This window comes from Rousettus aegyptiacus, unplaced genomic scaffold, assembly GCF_014176215.1.
Source record: "Rousettus aegyptiacus isolate mRouAeg1 unplaced genomic scaffold, mRouAeg1.p scaffold_m13_p_5, whole genome shotgun sequence".
Taxonomy (NCBI): domain Eukaryota; kingdom Metazoa; phylum Chordata; class Mammalia; order Chiroptera; family Pteropodidae; genus Rousettus; species Rousettus aegyptiacus.
The window spans coordinates 15867094-15882140 of record NW_023416308.1 but is presented as its reverse complement, the minus strand read 5'-3'; the positions used below and the strand labels follow the sequence as shown (position 1 = coordinate 15882140).

At 43.6% G+C, this 15047-nt stretch overlaps 1 protein-coding gene and 1 long non-coding RNA gene across 5 annotated transcripts in view; one reads left to right on the top strand and one right to left on the bottom strand.

Annotated features, from left to right (window-relative positions):
* LIMK2 (LIM domain kinase 2) overlaps nt 1-15047 on the top strand; it is a 51458-nt gene that overhangs the window by 7112 nt on the left and 29299 nt on the right. For 2 of the 4 annotated variants that reach the window (XM_016165448.2, XM_016165510.2), the window contains one exon: nt 2982-3081. The exons of 1 other annotated variant lie outside the window; for it this stretch is intronic. In XM_016165448.2, the coding sequence (XP_016020934.1) occupies nt 2982-3081 (100 nt within the window). Of the gene's footprint in view, nt 1-2981; nt 3082-5097; nt 5299-15047 lie in introns of those variants that run through there. One more of the 4 variants, XM_036221452.1, reaches the window with a different exon arrangement.
* Nucleotides 8514-14030, bottom strand: LOC118602933. Its single transcript, XR_004951020.1, has 2 exons — nt 12846-14030; nt 8514-9830 (listed from the first exon to the last, which is right to left on the bottom strand). It is a non-coding gene; the product is annotated as an uncharacterized LOC118602933 (long non-coding RNA).

Genomic DNA, 15047 nt, shown 5'->3' with positions numbered 1-15047 from the left:
CACACACATTCCACCCCCATCCCAATCTCCAGTGTTATCCTTCCTTCCTACTTCCTTTTTGCCTGGTTAATTTATATTCATCCTTTGGTGCTCAGCTTGGAAAATACTTCCTTAAGGAATACTTGTTTACCCCACTCCCATTTTCCTAGTTATGCACTTGATATCTTCTTCAAATCACTTGTCTCAATTATAAAAAAATAATTATGTTAATGTTCAGTATCTGCTCTTTGTTTAATCTTTCTCTTGTTTGCTGCTCTTTCCCCAGCACAATGTTAGACACATAGTTGTCATGCGATAAATATTTGCTGAAAGGATTGACTGAAGCATGTCCATTGAATTTAGCAGTAAGCGGTCACCGTTGACCTTGGTGAGACAGTTTCAGAGAAATGGTGGGGGGTGGAAGTCAGATTGCATTGGACTGCGCAGTAAGTGGGAAGTGAGGAAATGAGGGCAGCGATGTGTAGACAACCTTTTAATACGTGTGACTGTGAAGAGAGGAAGCAAATATGGTAGCTAGAGGAGAAAATGGGGTCCAGATTATTTTTTAATGGGAAAGACTTGAACTTGTTTTAAGCGATAACTGGAAGGAGTCAATGGAGAAAGGAGTGGTGGTGGAGATAACCAAAAGTGCATATCTTCTGAGAGGTGGGGTGGGATGGAATCTGGAACAGGAGTGCCATGCTAAGCATTGGAGCCTTTGTTCTGTAGACATTAGGGAGTCTGGGTGAACCAGCTAATATTATCCAGTAGTATACAGGGAAGAGAAGCCAAAGACCTGAACTCAGACTGCGCTGAAGGGCAGGGAAGGATTGGAGAGACATCTAGGAGGTGGAACCAGGTGGATATGAGAGGAGGGAATAGGGGTCTTGAATATTGTGCCCCTAGTTCCTACCACACAGCAGGTGCTAAATTCGTTTTGAATGGCTTTGAGTTTCTCAAGACTGGAAAAATCAGGGCAAGCTGGGGAAAGTGTAGCAATAACAGGTTCTCTCGAATATCCTCATAGTGGAAAGTCCTGAACCTTTTTCCATTTTTGAAACAGCCAGAAGTAGTTCAGAGCCAGGATGTTGAATTGTTGAATAAGTGGGTGGTCAGGTTAGAGACCGTTCTGTTTGGGTTAAAAAGTAAAAACAAGAAACAAGGTGTGGCTTAACATAATGAGATTTTGCTGGGGTGAGAGGTGTGGCAGTTCACAAGCTGACTCTGAAAGCCCTTCTGTGTAAGAGTTCCAAAATTGTTTCAAACTGGTACCTCCAGAACTTGGGAGATTAATTTGGATGTCTGTTTTCATCAGAAACCCTCTCACTAATTCACTGTTTTGCCCATTGTTCATAACCCAATTTTTATGAGCCTCTCAGACTTTCTGCCTGGGAGTTTGTGAGGATAATGGTGTACTCTCTGGCCTCTGCCACCTATGAAATAAAAAGGCCCCTCATGAGAGTCTGAGCATTTTAGATCCAGGAGGTGATGGGCATATATGTCCTATCACTGGATTTAGAGGAGAGAAGTGAGTGGGCTGAGGTTTTTTAGCCTCCTGCCAGCTTGTTTAACTTTCCTCTGGGGTATGAGGACAGCTCTCTGTGCCCTGGCTGCCCCAGAATGCTGCTGAGCAATCTCGAAGTGCCTGGAGCAGTGCATTGTCTATTCATGTCCCCTTTGCCTGTGAAATAGGGTTCGGTGGCTGTCACTGTGCCTGTAGCAGTCTAGAGTTACCCAGAGAGAACAAAGCTGCATACACTGAGAGCACAAGGGAGTCTTGTAACAACCTTGTCCCGCCTTCTGGGGCTGAGTCAGGTACCACAGCTTGATCTCAGCTGCCTTCTTTATTTCAAGAAGTTGGCATCTGAGCCACACCAGGAGTAATGTGTTTTGTCCCTTTCGGAGGGACATGGACTGACTCTGTGCCATTGTCCGTGCTACTATCTCAGCCTACACAGCGCTTCCCCATTCTTTCTCAGCCTTTGATAAATCTTCCCCATCTTTCAAGGCTCAGCTCAAGTGTCAGCTTCCTCTACAAAGACTTTCCTGGCTCCCCTAAGAGGAATTAACATGGCGGAGTGGAAAGAGCAAGGGCTTTAGAATGAGCCAGACCTAAATTGGGATATAAGATCTGCCACTTGGCCTGTCACCCCTGACCCCAAGTTTCAATTCTCCCATCCATTAAATGAATATAATAATACCTGTCTCACAGGGTTATTTTGAGAATTAAATGAGATTGAGTCTGTGAAAGCAGCTAGCACAGTTCTTGGCATTTAGGAGGAATTCGTTAAATGTTTGTCCTTTCCCTTCTGTACCCATAACTTCTTTCTATAAACTAAAATAGCACTTTGCTTCTAGTTCTGAAAGAACATCTAAGTGAAAATTTACAATGTGGAAGAATGTCCCTTTTCCAGTGGATTTACTTCCTGAGGAGCAGTGGTGATGTTTTCTAACAATCTCCAATGTAGAGCTTGGAGAGGTCCCATGGGTCCAAAGAGAAGACCCATGATGGTGTTGAATGAATGAGCTCCGGGACTAGGTGATGGAAAATCTGTACAACCAGGACCTTTGAGGAATAGGAAAAGGAAATAACTTGATTAACCTAGAGAGATGCTTTTGAGTTCTGGCTGGGAATAGTTGTAGGAAAGGCTGATCTGAAAAGAGATCTTGCTTATTTTGTCTACTCGGAACTATAAATAAGGACTGATACTTCTAGAAAAGGCGGGTTTTGTTTTGGTAGAGAAAAGAATAATCAGAACTGTTTTTTAAAAAATGAAATGAGATACTTTTGAGGCCAAGAATTCCCTTTCCCTAGGGAGATGAGTAGGCAGGGTTAAGTGCTTACGAGAGATCTCATGGAGGAGAGAAGTGTGTGTCCAGCAGAGCATTGGCCCAGCCCTTTCAACATGAGATCCTGTTAAGTCTTATTCCACATGGTAGGAATCCTGTCCCTTTGGCCCCCTGCTACTTCAGGCCTCTGAACCCCTTGGTTTTGTGTGCAGGCGAAGATGCCTGGAGGTGTCGGGGCTGTGGGGACCATGTTCCTCCGAGCCAGAGATTATACAGGACTGTCAACGAAGCCTGGCACAACTCTTGCTTCCGGTAAGTAGATCTATCCTCCTGTTTTTGTTATTGCACTGTACAGTCCAGGAACTATTTCATTTTCTGGAAACTACACAAACAAGTTTCTGACGTGAGAGTTTCTCTTTCGGTGGGTGCAGGGTAGGAAGAGATGTGCCAAAGAAGAGGACATGAGCAAGGTGAGAGTGGAAGAGCCACCAATGGGCCAGGTAGAAGTAGGATGGGGGGTGGTGGTGAGAGCAGACCTTTCCATGGTGTCCCAACACCCTCACTTTTTAGGTAAGGAAACTGAGGCCCAGAGTGACTTTCCCTTGCCTACACTACCGATTATGCAGGTGCCTTAAGGGTTGTTTTTGGTGCAGTTTGCAAAGCCAGCTCTTCACTGCAGGATGCCTCCCTAGTTTCCTGCTTTTTGTTATTAACTTTATTATAGCTCTTATTGTTTCGAGGCTGCTCAGTTTCTTTAAAATAACACAAACTTTAAAGTCAAATTTGTTCCTGCTGTCTGAGGTTATTTCCTTATAAGGAAAATAATAGATATTAAGGATCTATTTCATAGACTTATTAAGATTGAATTAAATAATATATGCCAGGGCCCCGGAACATGGTTGACACCCACTGAATGGTTGTTACTTTCCGCTGTGAGATTGGAATCCTCAAGAGTGGGAGCTTGTCTTTGCATTTTCCAGAGCATAAAACAGTGCCTGGCCTGTAGTCACTACTCATCTGAGGCCGGGCGGGCATGTGTTATCCCCGTTGTCTGAAGTGGCGGGGCTGGGCTCCCGTCTCGAGAATGAGACAGACCAAACAGGCACCACTTGCTATAGATTCCAATTCCCACACATAGCTTTTGCTGCAAAGCATCCTCTGTGCTGATGTTGACCTTTAAGCATTTGCCTCCACCCGACTGGAGGGGAACGCGGGGAGGGGTGCTTCGGGGGTTGCAGGGAGGGCCGAAAAGTTCTGGCCTCTGGAAGAATTGAAGAAGAACCAGCATTTTCTGCCCTTTTAGCTCTAAATCAGCTCTCCAGCCTTCTCTAGATCTAATTACATTGGTTCTTCCTCCTTTTACTCTTGGGGAAGTTGATTCTACCTTTACTGTGCATTTTGGTTAGATAGGAGCAGATGTCAGAGCTGTAAGGGACATCATAGACAAAGCCTTGGGCTAACCCTCTCATTTTAGACTGAAGCTAATGAGCAACATCAGAACCTAGTGAGTTCTCAGGCTGAGGCTTGCCTTGGCATCTAACCCATAAGTCATATTTATTCCTACTGCTTTCCTCTGTATGAATATTTCCTATCTAAAATAAGTTGGATTGGGTAGAACATGGTAATCTTTGGACTTCCTGGACTCTCTCTTAACTAAAGAACTTCAGGACTAGAAGGGACCACCTACTTATGCTATAACCCCTTCATATCAGACATGAGAGGCCTGAAACCAAAAAGACAAAAAGAGTTACACAAACAGGCCATGGAAGACAAGAGTTGGCCTTGGAACTGAAGTCTTGGATCATTTGCAGGTCTAGTCAGGTGCTAGTTTATTAGAGAACACCCTGTGTATGAGAAAGAGAGACATATAGACACACACACAAGTACATGCTTATAAAGAAGTAAGGCAGGTAAGAGTGCAGGTTATGGGATGAGACTGTCTGGTTTCAAATCCTGGCTTTGCAATTTATTTACTGGCCTTAGATGACTCCCCTGAACTTCAGGCATCTCATCTGTAAAATGGGAATAAAATAGTACTTATCCCATAAGGTTGTTGGGGATAATTAGATATAATAATTTATATAAAGCGCCTAGCATAGCACCTGAAACAAAACCCTTAATAATCACTAGCTGTCACTTTATATTATATCGTGAGTTTGTCTACGTACTTGTACATGCATATATTTTTTTCTCTTATTACATACTCATTGGTCATCTGATATGGAGCCTCAGGGATTAAGTTTAACTTTGAACTACCCTGGCACGATTAAACCAAAGATCATTCTTGTGGGAGAAGTAGAGCATCCAGGTTTGGTCTCCCCTTTACAGCTTTGCCTCAAGGAAGAAGTCTTTCTAATTCCGCTCTATTGAAAGAGCTCATCTCCTGACTTCCTGAAGTTTCTCACACAAACTGGATAACTGGAGCCTGGCAGTTTGTCCTGGGAGAGTGGCCACTTTGGAGCCAATTTGACTTTTGCCCAAATGGACGAAGATCTTCAGTGCTGGCAAGGACTGTGTCTGACCTCAGAAGTAAGCCCAGGGTTACGAGCATGAGGCATCAACCTGAATGGTCTATTAAGGTCTCTTCCACCCTAGTTCGCCGGTGATTCTCTGATGAATTGAGAGTATTTGGGTGCAGTTCTGCTGGAAACAGGACCCTGCCTTCATGCTACTCAAAGAAATTCATTCTTCATGACTCCCTTCCAGCCTTGCTCTTATCCAGCTGGTCTACAGTTACAATAAAGGAAATGACTTTTCTTATCCCCTTCCCCCACACCTTTGTTTTTCTAGCCACAGGGTGGGGCTGGATATTGAATGGAGAAATTGCTGGGGTTTGGCCCAAACTCCTCCCCTCACCTTCTTATACTACCCTATCCCCCATCTGCAGCCATATCCGTAATCCTGCCTCTTATCACTTCCCGCCAGTTTCTCAGGTGCCTGGGACAATAGGAAGCCACTCAAGGCTGGAACCTGGGACTGTACAGAGTGGGCCAGCTGACAGATCTCCTAGAAGTAGCCCCGTCTGTAATTGTGCTGGTACAGTTGGGTGCCTGGCCAGGATCCTTCTGATCTCTGGCCATCTGAGTGACCAGCCCTCCTGCTGCTGCTTCTCAACTTTCGCAACAGGCCTGTTTGGACTCTAAGTACCTCTGGCCTTCCCTTTCCTTGAGCAGTGCCATTGATTCTAGAGCTGGGGCCATGCTCTCTGAAGTTCTCTGAAACTGGCTCCCTTTCATCTGGGGAGGCTGGGAAAGCAATCAGTCTGTGTGTCATTTGTAGCTGAAGTTAAAGTGTGTAGATATCAATGATGACTTGGACTCTTGTCATGTTGGCAAACCAAAAAACCTTGGCAAATTTTCTGATGATTGTTCTTTTACTCTCATTAGAGATGTTTGGTCCAGGAGAAGAGGTTGTGGGAGGAGGGGGAAGCTGCCTCTGTTAGTCTTTATGGCCCCTACCTGGGACTCCGTTGCTTGACCCTGGTTCCTAACAGTGTTATCAGAGGGGAAAAAAACCACCAGTAAGGCTCCTGGGAACTGTTCAGGGCCTCTTTTCTCAGGATCATGAACGCAGACTATTTGAGCTTTCTCTTTTAAGAAGTGGTTTTTCATGTCTGTGCTCTAGAAAAGGGGTAATACAGTTAGAAAGCTGTTGTCACTTCATCAGACAACAGACCATTTCTGCTAAATTTGTGACTCCAGGAAAATTCGGTGAGGAAGTTACACATGTAGCAAACAGAGACTGTGGTGTAATAGGCTGGCTGATGACAGAGTGTTTTCTGATACTGAAAGCCGTGCTCATTTTCTCACCTACATCCCCATCTAAACAAGCACTGTTTAGAATCACAATTGCAGTAGCAGTTTCCGTTTATTGAGTACTTACTCTGTGCTATTATACACCGTCTCAAGCATTTCACATGCGTTATTTAATTCTTACAGCAACCTAAGAACGGTAGAACTGGTCTTAACTTAATTTACAAATACAGCAATGGAGGTTACTTGCTCACAGTCACAGAGCCAGTAAGTAGCACAGCTGGAATTTGAACCCAGGCATTCTGACCTTTTACTAAGAAGAGTCTCTTTGCATTCCTGAATATGGGCATGTCATTTAATCTCCCAGAGGCTCTGTTTCCTCTTCTGTAACTTCAGGATCAAAACACTCACCCTACCTACCACACACTGGGTGTCAGATAGCATTGAAGGGTTGGTTCGTGAACTCTCAACTGTCAATAAAAATGCCATTACATTTCTCCTGAGTCTCTGGCTCAGGAGTGTGTAGAGCAACCCTGCCATCTGCTGTTGTACTGTTGATATTGCTGCTGAATTTAATAATCCAAGCCTTTGATTCTAGTTTGCTATTTGTCTAGTTTATCTCTAAGGAAACAGCCAGCCAAGTTGGCTAACTATTGGATGTGGGGCTGGGGCCTTCCTGACAGGACTGGAAGGACAGACACCTGGGCCTTCCTGTGCCCCCACAAGGGACTCCAGCATGAACATAAACTAGGACTCCTAGTCCGTATTAGCATCATGTAACCTGAAGTGTGCCTTAATCCTGCTCTATTCTTTAGGAAGAAAGAACTAAGACCCTGTAGAAGCCCCACAGCTGCTATTCAGGACAGAGATGAAGAGAGGTGGGGTGGGGCCAGGGATGGATGACTGACATCTATTAAGCTTTTTTAGAGAGTTTCGCTTAGAATATCTGATTCAGCCCTCACAATAATCCTGCATCCCCATTTGGTTGTAAAACAGGAAGGCTCAGAAAGGTGGTGTATCTTTCCCAGGGTCACACAGAGCTAACATTTTGAACTCAGGTCTCCCTAACTCCCAAAAGGGTCCTGTGCACTGGGGCTCCCAGAAAAGAACAGTAGACTTGAAGTTGGAAGACCTGAATTTGAGTCTTAGCTGAGCCAAGATAGCTGTGTAATTGTGGGCAAGTTCCTTTGCCACTATAAACTTCCGGTTTTTTATCTATAAATTGTGGTGAAAGTAATCCACCTCATAGCATAGTTATGAGGGTCAAGGAGGCAATGAAGAAGAAGATACTTTGAAAACATTAGAATGGTGTAATGTGAAGAGTTAGCAGCAGCACATAGCAACATTGTGCTTCTTAGTCTGACCAACCGTTCACATGTAATTTTGAGCATCATCTGCTATATTAAGGGCACCAAATTCAATACTGTTAGGGATACACATTTGACACAGTGCCCTGGTCTCCTAACTGGCTCCCTCAGACAGTTGGAAAACAAGTAATAATGTGGAGCATTCCTAATAGTGGGCTCTAGACTGGCTTCCATTCTGTCTCTCCCCTGAAACGTTCTCTAAAGTTCCACTTTAGAGAAGAGTGGCTACTCTTCAGTCTTCATCTTATATGACCTCCCAAACTGTGCTAGAGGAAGTAGAGAAAAGTGAATCAGAGTTTGGAGTCAGGCTGCTTGTGTTTTTATCCCAGCTTCTCTACCAGCCCCTTGACCTTGAGTCGGGTGCTTACTCTTTCTTTACCACAGTTTCTTCAGCTGTAAAAGGAGAGATGGTTCTCACCTCAAAAGGTTGTTGTGCAGATTAAATTTGATCATGTAGTCAAAGTCCTTGCCATTACCTGGCCATAGTTATGACTTAATAGATGTTAGCATTTATTATTGGTGTCTGTCACTGTCGAAACGTTCTCTTCCCTTGGCTTTCATGACATTCCACACTGTCCTGGTTTTCCTCCACTTCTCGAGTCATTCTCGTTTGCTTATCCTTTTCTATCTAGCTCTGAAATGTTCATGTTTCTCCAGGTTCGCTCTCTATTTTCTCCCTAGGTAATCTCACCCTCACCCTGGCTTCTGTTGTCCTCACATACTGATGACCCCGAAATTCAGTCCAAACCTTTCCACTGAGCTCTAGACCTATCTAGCCTACTGTCAACTTTACAAGTCCATCTGAATGTCTTCCAGGCATCTCAGACCCAGCTGGACTTTCAATCTTTACCCCCAAACTGACTCCCCTTCATCGTAACCTGTCCCATTGGAGGGCAGCACCATCTGCTCACTGCTTAAGCCAGAACCTGGGAGTCCTTGATACTACTTCTCTCATCTTCCAAGCCTGTTAGTTGTATTTCTAGATAATATTTTGAGTGTGTCCACTTCTTTGCATTTCTCCTTACACCACTCTGCTCCAGGCTACCATTTTCTCATATGGATGCCTGCAATAGCTTTCTAACTGTCCATAGTCACTCTGTTCCTTCTAATTCTCCATAGAGCAGCCAGAGCGAGTGATCTTTAAAGAAAAACTCTGACCACATCACATCGTGTCATCTCTCTGTTCTTATACATTTCCACAACTTTCTGGCATTCTTGGATAAAAACCAAAGTCCTTAATATGGCCTGCAGAGTCCCCATAGTCTGGCCTCACCCCACAGCCTCTGACTGTCTCTCTACTTCAGCCTCACTGCTCCTCACTGGGTCCAGAACATACCCTTCTTCCTTCTGACACGGCCTTCGTTCCCTCTTAATTTGGCCTAATTAACTCCTGCTCATCCTTCAGATGTTTATCTGGATGTCTCATAGAAATAGTTATAGAATAGGTCATCGCCCTTGTTTTGTGCTTTCTTAGACCTTTCCTTTGAAACTTCTTTTTGTGATTTTGATTTCACATTTATTTATTTATTTGATCATCTCCTTAATGACATCCTGAGACCCCTAATATTCTGTAAGCATAACTTGGTCAGGAATCATGGGGCATTTTGCCCCTCATTGTGTTACCACTGAGCACATTGTTGGCTTGGGAGGGATATTTGTTAAAAGAATTGCCGGGGTGGCCAAGAGATATGATGTAAGCGAGGCCTTTCCCGGCCCTTCCCCTTCCCCACATCCTTCCCTTAGCAGCCACCATGGTGCAGTTACTGTAAATGGCAGGGAGGAATTGATTCCGGACGTTGGGTTGTTTTGGAAAATTGCCTGCAGATGTTGAGGTGAGAAGTTAAAGCTTCATCTTCTGCCCCCAAAGGAGCCAGAGAGGCTGATCCAGCAGTCCGTCTGTCCAGCAACGGGTCTCGAGCTGCACTTCTCTGTAGGTACAGTCCTGGAGAGAGAGAGGCAGTAGAGGGAAGAATGAGTTCAGCTACTCTAGCCTAAACTAATTATGAAATGCCCTGAAGTCTGTCAAATTTCTATTCTAATCGTAAGTTTTGAAAATTTGTTTTTAAAATTTTAGAAATCTTTGATGGGTGGGAAGGGGTATATGGGTTGGTGATTCCCCGTGAACTTTGAAATGGAAGTTTGTCCTCTGGGAGTTAAACTAGTTAGATCTACATATTAGGAGAGCAGTAATGTGTGGTAGTCAAAAGCACAGACTCTAGTACCAGATTGCTTGGGTTGAAACACTGGATCTTCCATTTATTAGTTGTGTACCTTGGACAAGTTACCCTTTCTCTGCTTCATTTTTTCTTCTATGAAGTAGAGATACTGACCTCCTATCTACCTCCTAGTGTTATTGCGAGGGGTAAAATGAGTGAAGTCATGTGTAGCACTGGGTGGCAGGGCCTCACACAGAGTAGTGCTTCTGAGTGTTAACCATTTGTTATTAGCTGCTAGGGAAGCAAGTGTCTCCCAGGGCTGAATAATATGTGAATTGGTGATTGTTACATGTCTAAAGAAGTAATGATTTTTATTTAATTAAAAATAAGTTTTAAAATAATGGTAGAATAATGAATGGCCAGCAGTGAAAGAGAAAATGAAAAGTCAGTGAGGCAGAACTAGTAGTGTGTCGAGATAAAGAAACTGAATCTTGATTTGGTGACCAGAGGGGATTTTTTGTTTTAGGCAGGGCTAGTTTGGCCAGTTCACTCTTGCGAGAATGAAATTTCTCTCCATGGCTTCTTATTTCCCTTTATTTTAAGTCCATGCTCGCAGAGCAACCTTCTCATGCCTAATTCAGCTTCCCAGGACTCTTGATAATAGGAAGGATCTGGAGGTAGTGCCTGTATAGGGGTTTTGGGTGTTCTGATTTCATAATGTATAGATGTCAATTTTCATAAATGGACCATGGGGTTGATAAATGGTTGTGTAGAGCCATCCTAGAATGTCTGCACCTCTCTGGGTACTGTGAAGTCCTGTTCCTGGACCTAAAAGACCAAAAACAAGGCCTGGATTAGAGTCATTCACCAAGGTGACACTAGCCTCTGGGTAGTCAGCCAGTCAACCTTTCTCTGACCATAACCCCTTCCTTGTGGCTTCATTCAGCACTGACTTACTAGTGTGGAATTTTTCGTTCACATAACTCCTTTCTTCTACATAGGAAGAAATTGAAGCCCAGAGAGCTTTAATGGCTTGCCTCAGATCACACAGAAAGTTTGTTGTTAGCCAGGTCACATTTCCAGATCTTCTCCGCCAGGCCAGGCATCTTCTCCTGGCATCCCCTGGGAATCTGTTAAAGCATCCAAAGCATTTTCTCCCCAGTGCAGCCAGGAGGAGAACGTCTATGTAAATAAACATTTGACACTGAATGTTGGACATTCAGTTTTCTAATATTAGTATCACGGAGCAACAGTGGATGATTATCTAAAAGGGGTTGTGTGATCCCATTCGTACATTCTACAGCCCATACAAACAAATCTCAGCTGTTAAAATGACCAACTCAGTGGAACTGTAGCCTGAGGACAAAGCCTTAGCCTGCTGTTCGTGAACACTCATTGGCCAGCAGACGTCATGTAGATATATATACAGCCAACTGTAGACTTGAGAGAGAGAAACTGGCAACTAAAGACCAGCGTGTCTTTGATGTTTCAGGCTTTCCATCCTATTCATTGGGAACCTCTGCTGCGAACATACCTCTGATAACTCTTCACTGCCTAAGGGCTACTGTTTCACCTGGCATACAGGGCCCTTGGTGCTCTGCCCCTGCTCTCTTCCGCCATCCCAGCCTCTTCTTTGGTCAGTCCTAACATGTGTTCTGCATTGCAGCTTATGAGCCGTACTCTGTTATATCTTAGTTCATTTGCTCATGTTGTGCCTTCATACTGAAATGCGATTGCCTGGCAATCAGCCTATTAGATTCAACCAATATATCCTGCCCTCTGTGGAAGAGCCTCCCCAAATCCACCATCACCCCTCCCCACCAATGAGAGGAGACTTTTTCTCCCTCTTTGTTATTCTACTCATCTCTCAGTTTACATATCTAACGTCACTCTTAGAGTTTGAAATTCTATAAGTCTGGAGCCATATCTAGTTCATCTTTATACCCCAGAGCGCCTAAAATGCAGTGGGTACTCTGCATTTGTTGGGAGAATGACATTTTTTTCAAATGACCACCTTTCTCTTTGGACCCTTGGATCAAGCCCTTCTGATATACATCATCACCATCTTTGCTCTGCGTTATTCTCCTAGGCAAAGCTTTTCTTTTGAAGTGGGAGCATGGAATAAGACCTTTGTCTGTAAATATCATTCCCAAGTCTAAAATCATCTAAGCTAGGGCCTTCTGCCCTGCCTCAGGGGGCTGCTAATTGGTCTTGTATTTCTCCTCCAAGGGCTAGAATTCCTCCTTCCCTGGCCAGTGTTAGAGGAGTGCTAATAAATTCTTTCTTCACACTCTTCACCATTATTGACAAAACCTCCAAGTACCTCAAGGTTTGAATTAGGGTAGTTTTCTTTGCTGTGTCACTTGTCTTCTGTCCATGCCTGCCTGAGGCTGTCCTGTAGTGATCCTAGTTAGATCAGAGGGTCCTCCACTGGGCTCTGTTCCCTTCAGCTATGACTCTTACAGCAGCACCACTATTTCTGAATTTGGCTAAAGTCAGGTCTTGTGCTTTGTCTTTTTAAACTTGTTTCAGTTCCAAAGGTGGCTTTTTCATGAGATGACCCTATATTCTGGAGTGACCTTTTCCCAAGGTACCCTGAACACTACCATTAACTACAGTGTCACTGAGGAAGAGAGAGGCAGCTACTGTGGGTTACAAATGACTAAAAACAGCACCGAGGAGGTAAAAATCCCCCACCAAATGTTTATTTATTAAATCATATCCAGAATAAGATGAACAATCTATCTTGCAATCCTTTCCTCATTTGTAGCAAGGGCATAATAGTGATCTGTCCTACCCACCTCTCAGGGTCAGTGTAAGAGTAGAATGAAGTCAAGTGCAAGAGCACGTAGGAAGGAGTAGAGCAGTGCTTTCCGTCTTCAGTGTGCATCAGAAACACCAGGGCTTGTTTAAAATGCAGATCGTGGGGCCAGAAATCTTCATTTTCAACAAACTGCCCAGGGAAGTCCAGTGCTGCTATTCTTTCAGCCACACTTTCAGAAATACCAGTGTAAGTCAGATAGCAAGTGTAAAATCGTTGTTTGAGGAAACTGTAGTGTCTTGGACCTGGAATCCAAAGACTTAGGTTAAATCCCAGCTCTGCCAGTTTTGTGACCTGCAAAACAACCCTCTGTGTTGAACCTCAGTTCCTCATTTGTGAAAAGGAGATGATAACTCCAACCTGAAGAGTTACAAGAATTAAATAAAAGGGTATGTGAGCAAGCCTACCTGAGTGCTTTGCTCATGGAACTGTCAGTATTTTCCAGAGTAAGAGCTAAGTGTCTGCGCTTGCGGGGCCGTGGTGTCATTTTAATAAACACCAGGCAAAAGAAGATCTTTGGCATCCATCTTAATCAGGTATCGTGCAAATCTGGATAGAACCTTAGAGATTTAGTCAGATCCCTTCTTTTATAGCTCAAGTTGAAACTTGGAAGGGAGGACAGGAAGCTCAGGATGTAAGAGGGTACGCAGACACATGAAATGTATTTAGATTTTTAGAATGAAAAAATTATTCCTCAATATACTGGGGGAGGGGAAGACTTATTAGCACAATAACAGAACCACTGTCAGTAATTTTTGAGACACCTTGGAGAATTGAAGGTAATACCCTAAGTATGCATTATTTGTTCTACACCTACTATATACCAGGCACTGGGGATTGATTAGTAAAATAAATATGGAGATGGCTAACTGGCTCAGGTTTCAAAAAGTAGGAAAAAGAGATCCTGGAAAAAGTAAACTCATATCCTTTTGACTTGACTCCACAAAATTATGATGGAATTTTGCAGATATGGAATAAGTGGACAGTGAGTACTTAGAAAAGGAGCTCATCTCTTAGAAAAGGATTCAGCAGTAGTGAATTCATTATGGCTAATTAGATTTGACTTCATGTTCTCACTGGATTGCTGGTCATGAGACCCTCTCTTGATTTTTATAAGTCATATGATAAACTCTTTCATGATATCCTGACAGTAAGAATATAGGCAGAAAATCTAGAAAAATCAGATGTAGGAGTTCAACATACCCTAGCAGTTTGGGGCCCCGTGTTGGAGAGGTGGGATTCCTGAATGTCTCGCTAGGGCTCGTGTTGAGGAAAGGGCATGGGATTTGAGATCAACAAACCTGGCAAAAGCCCTACACTCATAGTAACCCTGGATGAATTACCCACATCTCTGGGCTTCCTTTGCCTTTCCTGTACTCCTTGAGAGGTTGTTGCAAGGACTAAACGAGTTGACGAGCGTAAAAGCCTTTTGTAAACTAAAAATGCTTTATAAACATTAGTTACCATCACCATTCTCATATTGTAGTTGCTCTTAATGGAGGTACTGAATCATATGTTTGTTTACTAGGCGTCTGTGGACATCAGGTGAGTGCCTCAGGTCATTAATCTGGTAGTAGACAGATATGGACCTAGATCCTTTCTTGTTTGTGATGTGCTTGAGGACATGTCACAGGAACCCTTCCTTCCCAGAGGAGAGTAAATACTCTGTTAGAGTTGAGACTAGAAAAAGGCAGAGGAGACAGCCACCAGCTGGAGATATAGGAGACTGCAGGAGCTAAGATGGCAAAAGCTTAAGGGGCTGCTTGCAAGAGCCTTTTGTGGATGGGTCAGGAAGTAGAGTAGGACAGAAGGTAGCCAGAGTGGTGACTCTGGTGGGGAAGCCAAAGAGATAGCTTCAGAGGTCCTGAGTGCAGTGCACCCAGGCAGGCTTTTGCCCTTGGACAACAGCACTATCAAAAAAGTGTGAGATGTTTGCACTAAATCATGAGATTTCTTTTTGTTGTCCATTTATCATTTTAAAAAGCAGCACTTAAGTATAAGAAAAAAATATAAATAATGTCAAAACAGTAGAAAATGAAAACTATTTCATCCCGGCCTCTTGTCTCACTACTCTAAAGAGAAACTGATAACTACCTGGCAGAGTCTTCCAGGTGGTCTCTTAAGGATTATGTTAGACTTTTTAAACAATGAGATTATTCTTACATTCTTTCTGACACTTGGA